This window comes from Corythoichthys intestinalis, chromosome 22 (assembly GCF_030265065.1).
Source record: "Corythoichthys intestinalis isolate RoL2023-P3 chromosome 22, ASM3026506v1, whole genome shotgun sequence".
NCBI classification, from domain to species: domain Eukaryota; kingdom Metazoa; phylum Chordata; class Actinopteri; order Syngnathiformes; family Syngnathidae; genus Corythoichthys; species Corythoichthys intestinalis.
The window spans coordinates 18,491,699-18,510,490 of NC_080416.1; the positions used below are offsets into that span (position 1 = coordinate 18,491,699).

The 18,792-nt window shown below is 37.9% G+C and overlaps 1 protein-coding gene across 3 annotated transcripts in view; it reads left to right on the forward strand.

Moving 5' to 3' along the window:
* Positions 1-18,792, forward strand: part of adcy2b (adenylate cyclase 2b (brain)) — a 122,112-nt gene that overhangs the window by 64,424 nt on the left and 38,896 nt on the right. For all 3 annotated transcript variants that reach the window (XR_009061871.1, XM_057827897.1, XM_057827898.1), the window contains exons 10-13: positions 4,892-5,068; positions 5,149-5,189; positions 14,556-14,636; positions 14,746-14,815. Coding sequence is in view for 2 of the 3 variants with exons in the window: in XM_057827897.1 (XP_057683880.1) it covers positions 4,892-5,068; positions 5,149-5,189; positions 14,556-14,636; positions 14,746-14,815 (369 nt within the window). In the remaining variant the exon portion in view is untranslated. The remainder of the gene's footprint in view (positions 1-4,891; positions 5,069-5,148; positions 5,190-14,555; positions 14,637-14,745; positions 14,816-18,792) is intronic.

The following is an 18,792-nucleotide window of genomic DNA, read 5'->3' on the forward strand; positions in this document are numbered from 1 at the left end:
TCCGAAAAAAGAAAAATTGGGGGAAAAAAACTTTTAAAAGGGTAAATATATGAAAAAGAAAATCTCGACCACTCCTTGATGTCTGCTATTTCTGCATTGCGACCCCTGTTAAAGTACCATGTTTCACTCATAAAATAAAATGAAATAATCCTACTGCGGCCAGTCACAGCTGTGTCTTGACACTCAGTGATACATGCGACATGGAGTTTTTGGATTGAAACAAGATAAGTATAATATCTCGTTAAAGTCATGGTGTCTGTAATTCTGCTCTCGCATGCTCTCACCTCCAGCTAGGGTTTTGCTGTTTAAAAAACATTTCTTTTTTTTTTTTTTTTTTAAATGCCCTCCTGTTAAAAATGTTTCTTCCCCCAGAAAGTTGAGATTTTAAGCTTTCCAATCATGTACCACACGAGCAGATCATCGAATCATTTTTAAACAAGTATAATGTCCTGTAGTAGAAAAATGCTTTGCTTTATTTTAATGCTTCTGTTTATCTACCTTGGCTGCAGAATCACTTCTAGTGTTTATTTCCTTGACACAACAGGTGTACAAAGCATACCCATTCGTCAGAACACCGGCTGTCCCCAACATTTCCACGCACACACATTCATTCCAGCGCACGCTTCCTTCATGCAACGCCTTCTTAACAAGTTAAACGACGACTGAAAGATGCGGTGTGACTGAAGTCCGCCTCTGTGGCAAGTTTAAACACAACCATCGTTAACTTTAATAAGCAAGTGCGCAGAGGAACAAAGACCTAGGAGAGGGAAGGAGGGGGAGAGGGAGGTTGTGTGAGTGTCACTAAAGCGATCAGCTCAGGACAGAGAAAGCATGGAGCAACATGCATTTGTGGATTAAAAAAAATAAAACTATCGCACGTCCTTGCGATGGAACTATTGCACATGTGCACATCGCGATGGCGATGTTTAAACGATATATCGTTCAGGCCTAATAGAAAGCAAATGGATTGAAATATCTAGACAGTTATGGATATGCAGTGCTAATCAAAAGTGTTTTTAGCCCTGATTTAAAGGCGCTAACAGTTTGAGCATACTTCAGAACTTCAGGTACCTTGTTCCAGAGGTGAGGAGCATAATAACTAAATGCTGCCTCACCCTGCTTGGTTCTTGTTCTTGGAACATACAGGAGACCCGTTCCAGACGACCATGGGGTCTAGATGTTTCATCGGAATCTAACAAATCAAGCATGTATTTTGGTCCAAAGCCATTAAGTGTTTTGTACACGAGAAGTAGTATTTTATAGTCTATCCTTTGACTCAAAGGAAGCCAGTGTAACGATTTCAAAACCGGTGTAAAGTGGTCCAGTTTCCTTGTATTTGTGAGGACTCTGGCTGCAGCATTCTGTACTAGCTGCAGCTTCCTGACTGATTTTTAATCAAGACAAGTAAAAATACCATCGCAATAGTCCAATCTGCTGAAAATGAATGCATGCATAAGTTTTACCATGTCTTGTTGAGTCAGAAGCCTCTTAATTCTGGCTATACGTATTTTTTAGGTGGTAATAAGCAGATTTAGTGACGGACTTTAGATGGCTACCAAATTTTAGGTCTGAGTCAATAATTACACCAAGGTTCAATATAATCCTTCAAATGATTATTATTATTTATTTTATTTATTTTTATTTAATCAATTTATATCAAAGTTGTTTTTGGCAGCCCTTTAAATTTTCGTTTTAGCCTTTTGAACAAAAATACTTATTAGTCTCAGTCAAATATTTTAGTCATTTCAAAATTGGTCTTTGTCTAGTTTTCGTCAGCGAAAACTCGACGAAAATTTTGTCGAGTTATAGTCGAGAATTACTCAAAATGTTTTCGTCTGTAAACGTCAGAAGTTTTAGTCTATGAATGAAGAAATGAATAAATAAATGAATAAATGAATAAAAGGTTTCCAACAAATTTCGAATTAACATTGACAGACGAGCACACTATTTTCAATTAATTAAACTTAACTGTACGTCAAGAGTTCAAGACGACACCCACCATGTTAAATGCTAACGCGAATGCTAAGCCAATGAGAACGCTATGCTAATGCTACAAGTTACATTTACTGTGTGATGATCACTCAGCACACACCTTTAAAGGTAAAAGCAACATGGCATATCTAGCCAAGATAATAAAACAAAACTTTCCAAACAGTACCTGACACGTGTTTCACAAAAGGAGCCGTGTGTAAGTAAGCATGTGTGGAGGGCATGGGTGAGCATGTCACATGAGTGACACGACAAAACTCTGCTACGATGCATGCTAACTACACATACCATAAGAAAATATTACAGAAACTATGGCGAATTTTCATCTCGTTCATGTCTGGCATCCATCTCGTTACGTTTTAGTCTCCCAAGACACAAGTTTTCAGCTCGACATGTCATCGTCATGAGAAATATTCGCTGACGAAATATTTTTGTTATCGTCATCGTTGACGAAAACAACACTGATATATAAACATATATATATATATATATATATATATATATATATATATTAGGGCTGTCAAACGATTAAAATTTTTAATCGAGTTAATTACAGCTTAAAAATTAATTAATCGTAATTAATCGCAATTAATCGCAATTCAAACCATCTATAAAATATGCCATATTTTTCTGTAAATTATTGTTGGAATGGAAAGATAAGACAAGATGGATATATACATTCAACATACGGTACATAAGGACTGTATTTGTTTATTATAACAATAAATCAACAAGATGGCATTAACATTATTAACATTCTGTTAAAGTGATCCATGGATAGAAAGACTTGTAGTTCTTAAAGGATGAATATTAGTACAAGTTATAGAAATGTTATATTAAAACGCCTCTTAATGTTTTCGTTTTAATAAAATTTGTAAAATTTTCAATCAAAAAATAAACTAGTGGCCCTATTCTGTCCTCAATGTGTGTGAGTACACAAACTAACAGATAGCGAACATAAGTTCCAAAAAGAAATCAAACGGTGTGGCAAAGTTGCATGGGCTTTACTGAAGTCATCTCTTTTTGACAGGAGCACGTTTCTTTTATTTTTGTAAAACTGAAAATAACAAGGCAATGTGTCAATAACTTGCATAAATCACAAAATAACATAAAATGTACACACACGTGTCCATTTGAGCAGTAGCACTAGCCAATTAGCTCACAAGCATCTAACAATGTAACTGCATTTCACCACATATGTGAACAAATTCAAATACACATCATCAATAGCTATCTAATGCTCATGAATATAAACAAAGGAGGAATATAACTCACAAGCGATGCATGTATTAGACACAAACAGTGTGATGGGGCTATGAGAACTGCCACTGAATACTGGATGCGGACGTTAGCTGGTCTGAATAGCACTGTCTATTAGTGTGAGTTCGCGTCGACATACAGTCACGTCAGAAAAGCGCGCCGAAACCCAAATAATCAGCTGCACTGAATCGCCAGCAGAGGGCGACATTACGCCAAATAACATATGCAAGTCACACCCAAGCACCAGCAGAGGGCGAAAAAACTCTGTAAAACACAATTAACAAGTTGGCCTTTCACTGTACTGACATATAAATCTGTCTGAGCGGGCCTAGTGCGTTAATTGCGTCAAATATTTTAACGTGATTAATTAAAAAAATTAATTACCGCACATTAACGCGATAATTTTGACAGCCCTAATATATATATACACCGTAATTTCTGGACTATAAAGCACACCTGATTATAAGCCGCACTGGCCAAAGTTCACAAAATTTTAGAAATAAATCAACATATATAACCCTAACCCTGACTATAAACCGCAGGTGTACATATATTAACATTGGATATTCACATAGGGGGTCAGCAACCTTAGATACTCAAAGAGCCATTTTGACCCTCTGCCGCCAATATAAAAATACCAGGAACCACAAAGGCCCTTTGACATATAACATTTTAATGAACTGCAACTAAAAACAAATGCTTTGGTTAATCTATAGTTTGCTTATAGTCTGCACCATTATCTTCAAATTTAGAATTATGTTTGAAAATTGTACAATCCAATTTAAATCCAACAGAAATGCTCGTTACTCATTGGTTGCCATTGACAGTGACAGATGTCAACTTAAAATGGATTGGATGTCTACTAGTGGTAAACTCATTTCAATTCATGGCAGAAGCATGAAAAGATCTTTCATCTCCCCTACCAACATGGCCTCAGGTTGGCTATGTTAATAAATGCAGTGCTAGTGAAGCAGCTGATCCATAAATAAGCTGTGTAGGAACGGCGAGAAAAAAGTAGCGGCTTATAGTCCGGAAAATACGGTATATGTATTTTTCATAATAACAAACTGGCCGCCATACACGGCAATAGACGTCCAATCCATTTGAACTGGGAGCATTCGTAGCCCTCCAAGTTCAAATACAATGCACGTCCATCATGTTAACGACAATTAATGATTTAATCCAGCAAATTGCACGTTTTAGTCAGGTCTATTCATTGACTAGATGCACATAAAAATAGCAACCATCATTTCATATGATTCCATCACAAAATATGTTAGGACGAGAGCGTTGCACCTTCTCTGCTCACATTCATGAGGTTTTTCATATCCTGTCAGATATTAATAAAAAAAAAACTCAGCCACTGTTTGATGACATTTTCAAGAAGCTCTGAATGGATAAAGGCCATGTAGGGGCCACTAGTTGACAGGATGCGGTGTCTCCCCAGTCATTGTCGTTGAATGTCACCGTCAGAGCACCCGCGTTGGCATTAGCGCAACCATTAAGGCCTGTGTTGCTTTCAATTCCTACAGGAATCAGTTTCACAGTCTGTCACACCCTTCATTTCACTCCAGTCAGTGTAAATCCCAGGGAGACCTTCTTTGAGCCGTTCTCATTCAAACTTTCTTTTTTTTAATGTCAGACTGAGAAGCACAGCCCTCTGCTAGGCTTGCGCTCTCGCCCGTCTCTTGATGGCGGCAAGATGAGGGCGTCCGTCCGGATGACACGCTACTTGGAGTCGTGGGGCGCCGCCAAGCCCTTTGCTAACCTCCACCACCGTGACAGCATGACCACAGACAACGACAAGATCAACACCACTGTTAGTGCAGTGACGTCACAACACTATTTTTCATCATAAAACACTCGATAAGGTTGTAACAAATGTGTTATCGTTGCCAGGATGTTCCGATGGGTCAGTACCACTTCCAGCGAAGGGAGCGGTGAGTTGCGACTTTTGTACTATATTTTTATATTTTAATCCTTGCATATATGAATTATGATTTTTTTAATTTTTTTTTTTAACATTCAAATAGGACTGTGGTCTCAAACTTGCAGCCCACAGGACAATATTTTGCGTCCCCCAATGAATGAATTTATTGAAAAATCCATCTGAGAAAAAAACAATGGTATTAAAAATAGTTATAAACATATTTTTAAAAATGCAAATTGGGGTAAGAAAAGCTATGAATAAATGAAATAAAATTAATTTGAAACAAAATATGAGGGTCATTCAATAAATTCCGTAATATTTGGACTATAAGCCGCTACTTTTTCCCTCATTTTGTATCTTGCAGTTTATAATCCAATGCGGCTTATTTGTTCATTTATATGTGTTAATACGTGGTAACACTTTATTTGACTGTCATAAGACCATAATTATGACATGTCACTATCATGGGTATTAGTGAATGCTTATGACAGATGTCATTCAGTGTGTCTCCTACCTTTAGGATCAATTATAAAAAAACATAATATTGCTTTTCATTTTTATGCTGATGACCTGCAGCTCTATCTGCCCCTGAGACCTAACACAAAAACTGCTCTTGCTATGCTATGGAGTGCATATCTGATGTGAAACAGTGGCTTGCACAAAACCTTTTACACCTTAACGAGAGCAAAACTGAATTTATTACTTTTGGCACACCTTCCACGATGAAAGCCCTTGAGCCCAACTCTGGCGCTCCGGCTGACATTTTTAAGACACACGTTAAAAATCTCGGAGTGATATTCGATAGCAGGCTTAACTTTGAAAAACAGAATAGTTCTGTTGTAAGAGCAAGTTTTTTCCAGCTCCGTCTCTTAGCCAAAGTGAAGCCTTTTCTTAGTTGCCACGACCTTGAAAAAGCAATTCACGCTTTTATAAGTTCAAGGCTGGACTACTGCAATGCACTTTATGTTGGCCTACCCAAGTCCTCGATTTCTCGGCTGCAACTTGTTCAAAATGCTGCTGCTCGATTTTTAACAGGTACACCTAGACGTGAGCATATTACCCCCGTGCTATCACCATTCCGCTGGCTTCCAGTCCATTTTAGAATTGATTTCAAACTTTTACTGTTTGTTTTTAATTCTATTAATGGCCAGGCTCCATCTTATTTATCGGAAATTTTAACTTTTCGTAACTCTGGCAGGACTCTTCGCTCGACCAGCCAGCTTCTTTTAGATGTTCCGAGGTCAAAACTAAAACAGTGGGGAGACCGATCCTTTGCGGTTGCTGCCCCCAGGCTGTGGAATAGCCTTCCCCCCGAAATCCGCACCACCACAGATGTAGGTCTTTTTAAGTCTCGGCTAAAAACACACCTTTTTAGACTCGCCTTTTAAAAAGATTAGGATAGCCTGGTTTTATTAGCTGAAGGGCTTTTTTTTTTTTTTTTTTTATGTTTTTCGATTTTATCGGTTTTATTGTTTTACTTACTGGACTTTTATTGCGATGCGCTGTCTTTGTTTTATTTTATTTTTTAAATGTCATTGTTTAATATTTTCCTGCCTTTTATTTATCTTGAGCCATGTTTTGTTGTAAAGCACTTTGAGGGCCTTTCGGGTTTTGTTAAAGGGCTATATAAATACATTTGATTGATTGATTGATTGATTGATTGATTGATTGATTGATTGATTGATTGATTGATTGATTGATTGATTGATTGATTGATTGATTGATTGATTGATTGATTGATTGATTGATCATCCAGCAAATTATGTCATTAACTCAATAAATGTCAAGCTCGGATCTTTTACATCCATTCAAAAACTAAATGACATCTGTTATAAGCATTACTTAATGCTCATGACGGTCTTCTGTAATAATTATAATTTTCTTATGGCGCCAATGTCAAATGAAGTGTTACCAAATACCATAGCTAGAAATTAATGAAACAACTGGAACAGTAACTGATGAAATACTTAGCACAGAATATGAATTTTGATTGCTATTTACATCTGTAGCGCTGCAGTGCATGCTAGGAGGCATGTTGGACAACAACAGTGTTGAAAGAAGGTGACAGCAGAGGTTGACTGTCTCCCCCAAGGGAGCAGTGATGGCCAAATGAAGTTTCTTGAAGCAATGGAGCTTTGCAGACAATTGGTTCAAAGCTTCATGGTGGTGCATTTGGTCTGAAGACAGTCTTATGATGCCGCTGGCAAATAAAGTGTTACGGGTTAATATCTTTTGGTGTAAATATCCCATAATACAGTGAGGACAGCTGCGGCTTATAGTCCAGTGGGGCTTATCTATGAACAAATGCAGTTTTCGTGTCAAATTTGGTGAGTGGCGGCTTATAGTCAGGTGAGGTTTATAGTCCGAAATTACGGTGAGGTGAATTTTTCGATATCAGGATTTCTAATACAGTTTCTTTCAGTTTTTTTTTTTTTTTCTTCAATGTAGTCTCCCTGCACTGTTACACACTTTTCCTATCCGTGCACAAGGTTCCGTATTCCCTCAGCTTTGGACTGATGTCTCAGCTAGTCCGTTACAACACTTTTGACTTTGTCACTTTCAAACTTCGTGCCATTTTTTCAAACATTTTTTTTTTTTCGGATGAAACGTGTCACCATACACAGTTGACATTCTCAATTGAATTTCAACTGGTTTGCATCCTTCAGCAGCCAAAAACTTATAACTGACCACTGTTCAATCCTGGAGCATGCTTTTTGGTTGTAAAAACGCTCTAAGTATTTTTTTAGGGCTGTCAAACGATTAAAATTTTTAATCGAGTTAATTACAGCTTAACAATTAATTAATCGTAATTAATCAAAATTAATCGCAATTCAAACCATCTCTAAAATATGCCATATTTTTCTGTAAATTATTGTTGGAATGGAAAGATAAGACACACGACGGATATATACGTACAACATACTGTACATAAGTACTGTATTTGTTTATTGTAACAATAAATCCACAAATGCCATTATTAACATTCTTTCTGTTAAAGTGATCCACGGATAGAAAGACTTGTTCTTAAAAGATAATTGTTATAGTTACAAGTTATAGTAATTTTATATTAAAACTAGGGCTGTCAAAATTATCGCGTTAACGCGCGGTAATTAATTTTTAAAATTAATCACGTTAAAATATTTGACACAATTAACGCACATGTCCCGCTCAGACAGTATTCTGCCTTTTGGTAAGTTTTACAGCAAGGCTTTTTGTGCTAACAGCGAACTCTTGTGGTCGCTTTGCTATATGGTTTATTGTTGTCTTGCCAGTTCAATATGGCTGCAGGACGTCTCGGGCTGACGCCTACGTTGTAATGTTGTGCTTATATGATCCTTGGACAAGATTTGTCCGTAAGTATGGCTGTTGTAAATAATGCACATATTATGTTAGTAAGCGAAATGTTATATTTTTTGTATAAGACGCTTTTTGTTTATGTTTTGTGAACCTGTATAGCGTGCTAAGCTAACGTTGTTGCTAATGCAATGCCTGTGTACTTTTTTTTGGTAGTTTTACAACGGTCTAAAGAGGACAATGGTTTAAGGCCATTTTATAAATAAATCAGATGAAAAAGAAAGAAGTCTGATTATTATGGCGTCATTCACAAGCTGTCTAGCTTTGGAAAAAGTAGACGCTTCGGAGTGAGGACAGCATAGACAGATTTAACTGACAGTAGAGTGAAATGCCCACTACAGTCCTTATATACCGTATGTTGAATGTATATATCCATCTTGTGTCTTATCTTTCCATTCCAACAATTTATTTTACAGAATATATATATAATTTACAGAAAAATATGGCATATTTTATAAATGGTTTGAATTGCGATTAATTGCGATTAATTACGATTAATAATTAATAAGCTGTAATTAACTCGATTAAAAATTTTAATCGTTTGACAGCCCTAATTAAAACCCCTCTTCATGTTTTTGTTTTAATAAAATTTGTAAAATTCTCAATCAAAAGTAGAGTTAATATAATAATAAGAAGAATAAAAATAAAAATAACAATAATAAAAATAGAGTGACCAAAGTCTAAGTTTTACGTGTATTTTGCATAGCTATTTTGATATGGAATTCCGGTTCATTTTGCATTGTTGTTTAACTGTGTGTCAGAATAGGGCCTAATTACTATAGACTTCTTTTTGTGAACATTATTTTTTTTTGGAGAGATAGGAATATTATTTTTGTTGTGCTTTCACGAAACGATACTTAGGTTTGTTGTGAAGGAGAAGCTTATGCCAATAAACGGAGCGGTCCAAAGATTGCAAGTGTCCACTCGCCTTTACTGTATAACATATATCTGTACATATCTTACCCAAAATACAACAAGAGACACATAATTGCCACTAAAAGAAAGAAAACTTACCGAAATATGTATGGGGCACAAATAGCAATTTGCATTGCATCGTGAATAAAGCATCAACGTCTCACAACTACTAATTCCCCCATGTTTAGAAGAAATAACATGAGTATGGAACGGCGCTGCCCCCAAGCGGCCGGTGGCATTCTCTTCACTCTTAATGTCCATAAACGGCCTCATTGTAATCTGTTTGAGGCAATGTGCGAGCGGGTCATTTAGTGCATGCGTTAATTGCGTCAAATATTTTAACGTGATTAATTTTAAAAATTAACGCCCGTTAACGCGATAATTTTGACAGCCCTAATTTTTTTTATTTTATTTTTTAAATCTACAAAAGAAATTTAAATCCATGTGAAAAAGAAGAAAAACGGGGGAGTAAGCTTTCTGTATCAGCAGTCCTTATAATGAAAAATTCACCTTATTTATTGATTAACCCTCTTAGAAAAAAATTAAAAACAGAAGAATTAAGACATAAATTGGTATAAGTGTGGCCCATGTTTATTTTGCGCTGATTATTTATTTTTTTTGTTTGTTTGTTTGTTTCATAAATCTCTAGTGACCTCAGAGCGTTTAATTCTATGGCTGCCAGTGATGGCAATAGGAAGTGATCGATTGCTTCCAGCCCCTCCCAGTTGAAATGGATTAGACGCCTAGTGCTGTCAATGTGTTTTCAACTTCCGTTTCGCTCTTTTACCAACTACCACAACCAGTGTTGTCACAGATTACTTGAAAAAGTGATTTAATTACTGATTACTGATTACACCTCAAAAAAGTAATCTACTTACTTTACTGATTACTGTATTATCAAAGTAATTAAGTTCCTTTAAAAGTAACTAATCGGTTACTATTCACCAATTTTGCTCTTAGCTGTCTCAACATAAGAATGACAACAACAAAATCTCATGTAATTGCCTTTCCGTTAATTGAATTTAATGGGAAGATCAGAACTTTTCATATAACACTTAATCTTCGAGTTAGCGGGGTGTTTAATTACTCGATGGTGTTGATTTCAACCACCATTCACTCACGCTAGCTTAGCCACTTGGGAGCCCTGAACCTAACAAATAAGTGAGTAACCGCATGGAATTTGTTGAAATCAACTCCACTGACTAATGAAAGCCACGCTAACTCGAAGATTAAGCCTAATGTAAAAAATTCAGAACTTCGGGTTAGGGTTTAGGGGTTAACAGCATGTCAGTGCCAATGTAAAACAATGCAAATTGACAGCACATTAATCAACAACAAACAAATTAATTGCACAGTGCAAAAACCACAAGGGTGGGGGCGGGCGTGAATGCGCGCACACAACCTGGAAGTACATGGTACACGCACGCGTTGAATTTGGCCACAAACCGTGGCGGCAACTCAGCACTTTACACTCAATCGAAGTGACAACACATCCCAAATGCGCTAAGGGAACACGTCACCTCATGGCATAAATGTGGAACACGAATAAGATGTAAAAAATGCTTGCCGACTTGGAGCGATGACTACCCGCTGATGCAATGACAATGCTACGAAACGGAGCTTTGTACGTATGTAATGTGCATGTAATGCTCAAACTGATAGCTGGAGCCCTTCAGAATGAAGGAAAAATACTACATTCATTCATGGACACACACAGATTAACATTCCCTAGCACATCTTCTCAACAGGTGGCTGCACTCAGCTCAAATGTGCACCCTCACTCCACACCCCTTTCTCAGTCCCAAAACACTTAGCGCGTGTGACTCGAGACCAAAACAGGAAGACCTATGAAGAGTTACCATGGAAACAAACACATATTCTTCATTCTACATATATTATGAGTAGGGATGGGAATTGATACGATTTTTACGATTCCAATTCCATTATCCATATTGCTTAACGATTCAATTATTTTTCGATTCTATTATCGATTGTAATTTTGGAAAAAGAAGAACAAACATTTTTTTAAGTGTTCCAAAAATGTTTTTGTGAATTAATAAGCGTCAACAAAAATTTCATTGCTAAATTAGTAAAAAAATATATATATACATATATTAGTCGACTAATTGTAAAAAATAGTCAGCTGACTAATCGGGAAAAAATTTGTCGTTTGGGACAGCCCTACCGGGACATATTTCCTCCATACCCTTCTCAACTTTTTAACCACTGACCCTTTTTCATGCCTGTTTTTGGCTGCAATGCACGTGCTAAACCATTGTAACCTAATCAGTAGTCGTACTTGCTGAATCGAGCGTGCGTAACATGCTTAAGTTACGTGACGTAACCAAATTCACTTGTGGAGTCCCTCAAGGGTCAATTCTTGGACCACTCTTATTTAACATCTATATGCTTCCCTTAGCTCAGATAATGGAACAGTATGGCATCTCCTATCACGCCTATGCAGATGCCACACAACTGTACATTTCTGTTTCCCCACATGATTATAGTCCCTTAGTCTCCCTGAGTAAATGCATTCATCAAATCAATGAATGGATGTGCCAGAATTTTCTCCAGTTAAATGTGGAGAAGACAGAGGTGATCATTTTTAGGCCAAAAAAAGGAAAGGTCAAAGATAAGCAGGCAACTTAGCACAGTGTCACTCACAGCTACAAATCAAGTCAGAAACCTTGGCGTAATTATTGACTCAGACCTAAAATTTGATAGCCATCTAAAGTCCGTCACTAAATCTGCTTATTACCACCTAAAAAATATAACCAGAATTAAGGGGCTTCTGACTCAACAAGACATGGAAAAACTTATGCATGCATTCATTTTCAGCAGATTGGACTATTGCAACGGTATATTTACAGGTCTTGATAAAAAATCAGTCAGGAAGTTGCAGCTAGTACAGAATGCTGCAGCCAGAGTCCTCACAAATACAAGGAAGCTGGACCACATTACACCGGTTTTGAAATTGCTACACTGGCTTCCAGTGAGTCAAAGGATAGACTATAAAATACTACTGCTCGTCTACAAAACACTTAATGGCCTTCGACCAAAATACATGCTTGATTTATTAGATTCCTATGAGACATCTAGACCCCTAAGGTCGTCTGGAACCGGTCTCCTGCATGTTCCAAGAACAAGAGCCAAGCAGGGTGAGGCAGCATTTAGTTATTATGCTCCTCACCTCTGGAACAAGTTACCTGAACGTCTGAAGTATGCTCAAACTGTTAGCTCTTTTTAAATCAGGGCTAAAACACTTTTGTTTAGCACTGCATATCCATAACTGTCTATATATTTCAATCTACTTGCTTTCTATTCCTCTTGTGCTTATCTCCATTGCTGATTTCAATTATTATAAGTTGTAGTAGTTTTTGTTTTATTTCTATTTATTTATGTTTATTCTATTTGTGATTAAATGCGATTTTTATGTATAATTTTATTTCCAATTTTGATTGTCTTGGTTTTTACGTTGATTTAAATGTGATTTTTATGATCTTCATGTGACGTAAAGGACTTTGAATGTTCTTGTGTTGAATTGTGCTATAGACCCTACCCACGTGACGTCACAACTCCGCTCTCCTGAATGGTACCGCCCACTTGTCCGTCAAAACATAGTGTTAACCTGTTACGGCTACGTACATTTCTCCTATTTACGGCGTGTTTTTCTGCTCCTTAACATTAATAATCAAAATGGTGAAGGCGTGTGTGGCTGTTGGTTGCACTAACAGAGAAGATGGAAGGAGAGACTTGAAGTTTTACCGTATTCCGAGGGATCCAAAGAGGAGAGCGAAATGGACGGCTGCAATTCGACGTGAAAACTGGGCACCAAAAAATCACCACAGACTATGTAGTAGTCATTTTATATCCGGTAAGATGCATTTAAGATATACTTAGAGGGTTTTGGGCTGACAAATAACCACAATTAAGATCATTGCGAGGCTAATCGCCGACAACATACGACGTAGTACGACATAGTTTCAAATTCAAGATGTTTGTGACTTCCCTTTCTTCCACCATCGTTATTTTTTGAATAATATTTAGCTGGTACCAAGTGAAAGAAACTGGCCTCGTCTACGGGGCTGACAAATAACCACAATTAAGATCATTGCGAGGCTAATCGCCGACAACATACGACGTAGTACGACATAGTTTCAAATTCAAGATGTTTTTGACTTCCCTTTCTTCCACCATCGTTATTTTTTGAATAATATTTAGCTGGTACCAAGTGAAAGAAACTGGCCTCGTCTAGGGGGCTGACAAATAACCACAATTAAGATCATTGCTAGGCTAATCGCCGACAACATACACGTATGTATGTAGTGAGAGTGCTATCGCTAAACCATATAAACATTAAAAGCCTTAACTCCATTGACAAACGACATGAAATACATTAGACTTGACAGTGGATGTTAGCAATAACAAAAGATTTTGAATTGAAAATTTCGTAACTCACCTTTCCAAGCACAAGATAGATTCCTGCCGAATTTTCGTGGACGAGGACCTGTTTCACCCAACCAGCAACGAAGTATTTATAAGCCTCCAAGCTCTTGAAGTTTTTCAAATTTTCGTGAGAATAGGCTGATTTTGTGTGGACAAGATAATATCAGCGTAGCAGATGTCAGGCAGACAGGGCAAAGACAGTGGGTCGAAAAACATCGATTTGGGCATCAAATATGGATCTGGCGACTGTATAGAACGAAGCTTTTCCACATAACGCCTTTTATGCAACACATCCAGTGAGTTTATGGCATCAGAAAGCACCGGGTCTTCCATGAAATGCATTTTAAATTCCTCGATCAATTGAAAACAATGCTAATACAGAGACAAAATGACGGACAAGTGGGCGGAACCACACAACGAGCACGTGGTTTTGTGACGTCGGTGGGTAGGGTATATATAAATAAATTTGCCTTGCCTTGCCTTGAATCGGGAGCAAAAAAAAAGCAATCGGATCAGGAAATATCGGGATCGGCAGATACTCAAACTTAAAACAATCGGATCGGGAGCAAAAAAACATGATGGGAACAACCCTAGTACTAATGACCACTGTCCCTGAAAGAGTCATGTTAATCTTGCTCCTTCCCACACCTACACAATTAAGGTCCAAGTCACAGAAAAGGCGGTTTGAGGAAGAACTCAACGAGAGAATGATTCGCACCATAGACGGCATCAATTCACAGAAGTAAGTGCAATGTACCAGCTAGATGTTTTTGGCCGAAAGCGAGCAACCATGCCTTGCATGCAGCTTGCGTGGCTTACCTACATAATAACTAGTGTGTTTTGCTCCCTAGACAGTGGTTGAAGTCAGAGGACATCCAGCGGATCTCATTGTTCTTTCACAACAAAGCCCTGGAGACAGAGGTAAGGCCAATGCATATAAAACACCAGCAGTCACTATTGTTCTCAGAGTCGATCAATTGCCTTGTGGGTATTGGTACTTGTGTACCTGAGGTCAGAAAAGAGACTAGCACAATTGCCAACAACCTTCACCTTTCATCAAGAAATGACATGACATAGTGTTGTTTTGCACTTACCTTAATTGCCTAGGGTTCAATGAGCGCCCTAAAGGTTGTTCGGAGTTGAAAACGATTTTCAATGAATAACTAATGCAACAGCTGTGCATCCAATTAAAAATAAGATAACAAACTGATGTTGAATCTGTTTTAGAGGAATGCGGCAGATGTGCCAAGATGCAATTAAAGTTCAGTTTTTTGCGGGTCGGGGCTCCGAAGTGATGTGATTCACTGCACCGTAATCCGTAGCTTCCTAATGACCACTTGACACACGCCATCTGGTTTGGTAAATATTGGAGCTTCTTATACGATGCTCTGAAAGGCACGTGGAGTTGATTCACTTGAACCAACTAGCGATTATTTAAGTAATCGATTAATCTATCCATTAGTTAGTTCGAATAAGCGAGTGATCTGATTCATTTAATGTGCCGCAGAATAAATTTGAGGAGATGTAAAGCAAAGGCTTGCTAAGACTGCTCTTTCAAAAGAGCATTAAATGGAAATATACAAAATAGAATTCCTGAGTGTTTTTTCAAACTTTGCAGAATTGCATTTTCATTTCACAAGAGCAACAAATGCATTTGAAAACAAATTAAAATACCGTAATTTTTGGACTATAAGCCGCTACTTTTTTCCTTCATTTTGATACCTGTAGCTTATAGTCCAGTGCGGCTTCTTTGTTGATTTTTTTTTTTAGGTAACACTTTATTTGAAAGCGGTGTCATAAGACTGTCATAAGATAATCAAAATTATGACATGACACTATCATGGACATTATTGAATGCTTATGTCATTAAGTGTCATTTGGCAAATTATATCACTAACTCAATTTTTGTCCATCTTGGATCTTTTGCATCCATTCAAAAGTGAGATCATTTGCCGGATAACACTTAATGACATCTGTTACGTATAAGCATTCATGAATGCTCAGGACAGAGACATTTCATAATTATTAATGTGTAATGACAGTCTTATGGCACCACTGTCAAATAAAATGTTACAAAATACCATAACTAGCAATGAATGAAACAACTAGAACAGTAATTGAAGAAATATTTAGCACAGAACATGATTTTTATATTGTCATTTACATCTGTAGCGCTGCAATGCATGCTAAGAGGCATGTTGGATGACAACAGTCAACAGCAGGTGGCAGCAGAGGTTGACTGTCTCCCCCAAGGGAGCAGTGATGGCCAAATGAAGCTTCTTGAAGCAATAAAGCGTTGCAGTAATTGGTTCAAAGTTTAATGATGGTTCATTTGGTCTTATGACAGTCAGTCGTATGAGCCGCTGTCAAATCAAGTTTTACCGGTTAATATCTTTTGGTGTAACTATCCCATGATACAGTGAGGACAGCTGCAGCTTATAGTCCAGTGCGGCTTATCTATGAACAAATGCCGTTTTCGTGCCAAATTTGGTGGGCTGCGACTTATAGTAAGGTGCGCCTTATAGTGCGAAAATTAGGGTACCTGAGCTTAGCCTCAAACAATATAAAAAAAAAAATAATAATAATGAAGCTCGAATCACCATAAGAACACCTGGCTAACTCGCATAGCAAAAGTCAGCTAGCTTAAATGCTATAAAATGCTAACTTTTATTTATTTTTATTTTTTGAAACAATGCTCTTTACAATGCGTTCAAACACACATTCCCACAAAAAAAAACTGCTAAATATAACTCTAAACTAAAGTACGAATGCATAAACAATCTTATTAGTTTAAACAAAAACTTACAAACTTATGTTGGTCTTAACAGGGAGCAGCGGGATCCAGCCATGTTAGATGAGTTTATCGTATTCACTGTTGCCACTATAGAGCAGTGTATCCACCCAAATCCAAAAAATTAAATACAAACACTTTCAAAACAAACCATTACAACGCCACTTTAGTGAAACGAATCTTCGAAGCAAATCCTCGAAGCAGCAAAATTTGATTTGACGCTTTTTTCAAAATGATTTACTCAAGTTAATCGATTAATCGTTGCAGCACTAGAATTAACCAACCAAAGCATATTTAAAGTGCAAACATTGGTGCACATGGGCTATGAGATTATTAAATTGGACAGATGAGACATGAGAAAGGCTTTGAAAATGTGTATGAAATGGGTATATATTATAGATTATTTTATTATATAGTAATTGCTTGGTCAGCAGCTGAGCAGGAGTGCCTCATGTCACTCGGTAGGCCCCGCCCCTTAGAGGCATTCAGCAACACACGATATCACCAAGTAACACATATTTTGTTCCCAGGTTCTCAGGGGTATTTCCTAGTTTATTTCGTCGCATTGACATACAGTGGGGAGAACAAGTATTTGATACACTGCCGATTTTGCTGGTTTTCCCACTTGCAAGCGATGTAGAGGTCTGTAATTTGTATCATAAGTTCTCTTCAATTCAATTCAATTTTATTTTATTTGTATAGCCCTGAATCACAACAAGGTTGTCTCGAAGGGTTTTGCAGAGGCAATATGATACACAATCAGAAACAGCAACTTCAACTGTGAGGGACGGAATCTAATACAAAAATCCAGAAAATCACATTGTATAATTTTTAAATAATAAATTTGTATTTAACTGCATGAAATAAGTATTTCATACATTACCAACTAGTAAATATTTCGACTCTTAGTTCTTTTTTAAGAACCCCTCCTGTTCTCCACTCATTACCGGAAGTAACTGCACCTATTTGAACTTGTTACCTGTATAAAAGACACCTGTTCACATGCTCAAACAAACAAACTCCAACCTCTCCACAATGGCCAAGACCAAAGAGCTGTGTAAGGACATCAGGGATACCTGCACAAGGCTGCGATGGGCTACAGGAAAATAAGCAAGCAGCTTGGTGAGAAGGTAACAACTGTAGGTTGAAGGTAACAAGCGATTATTAGAAAATGGAAGAAGTTCAAGTTGATGGTCAATCTGCCTCGTTCTGGGGCTCCATGCAAGATCTCACCTCGTGGGACAACACTGATCATGAGGAAGGTGAGGGATCAGCCCAGAACTACACGGCAGGACCTGGTCAATGACCTGAAGAGAGCTGGAACCACAGTCTCGAAGAAAACCATCGGAAACACATCGCGCCGTCATGGATTAAAATCCTACCGCGCACGCAAGGTCCCGCTGCTGAAGCCACTGCATGTCCAGACACGTCTGAAGTTTGCCACTGACCATCTGGATGATCCAGAGGAGCAATGGGAGAAGGTCATGTGGTCAGATGAGACCAAAATTGAACTTTTTGGTCTAAACTCGGCTCGTCGTGTTTGGAGGAAAAAGAAGGATGAGTACAACCCCAAGAACACCATCCCAACCGTGAAACATGGAGGGGGAAACATCATTTTTTGGGGCTGCTTCTCTGCCAAGGGTACAGGATGACTGCACCGTATTGAGGGGAGGATGGATGGGGCTATGTATCGCCAAATCTTGGCTGACAACCTCCTTCCTTCAGTGAGACAACGACCCAAAGCACACAGCCAAGGCAACTCAAGAGTGGCTCCGTAAGAAGCATCTTAAGGTCCTGGAGTGGCCTAGCCAGTCACCAGATCTGAACCCGATAGAAAATCTATGGAGGGAGCTGAAAGTCTGTGTTGCCCGGCAGCTGCCCCGAAACCTGAAGGCTCTGGAGAAGATCTGCATGGAGGAGTGGGCCAAAATCCCTGCTGCAGTATCTAAAGTATATTTTAATGTTTTTTTAAGCAGCTCAAATGTAATAATTATTTCAAGTTTTAAACATGTTACTGACCCACCAAATTATTTTTAAACAAAATAAAGTAGAAAAATGCTTTTCTTTATTAAATGCTTCATTGAGTGAGTGTACGCAAATCCGCTCA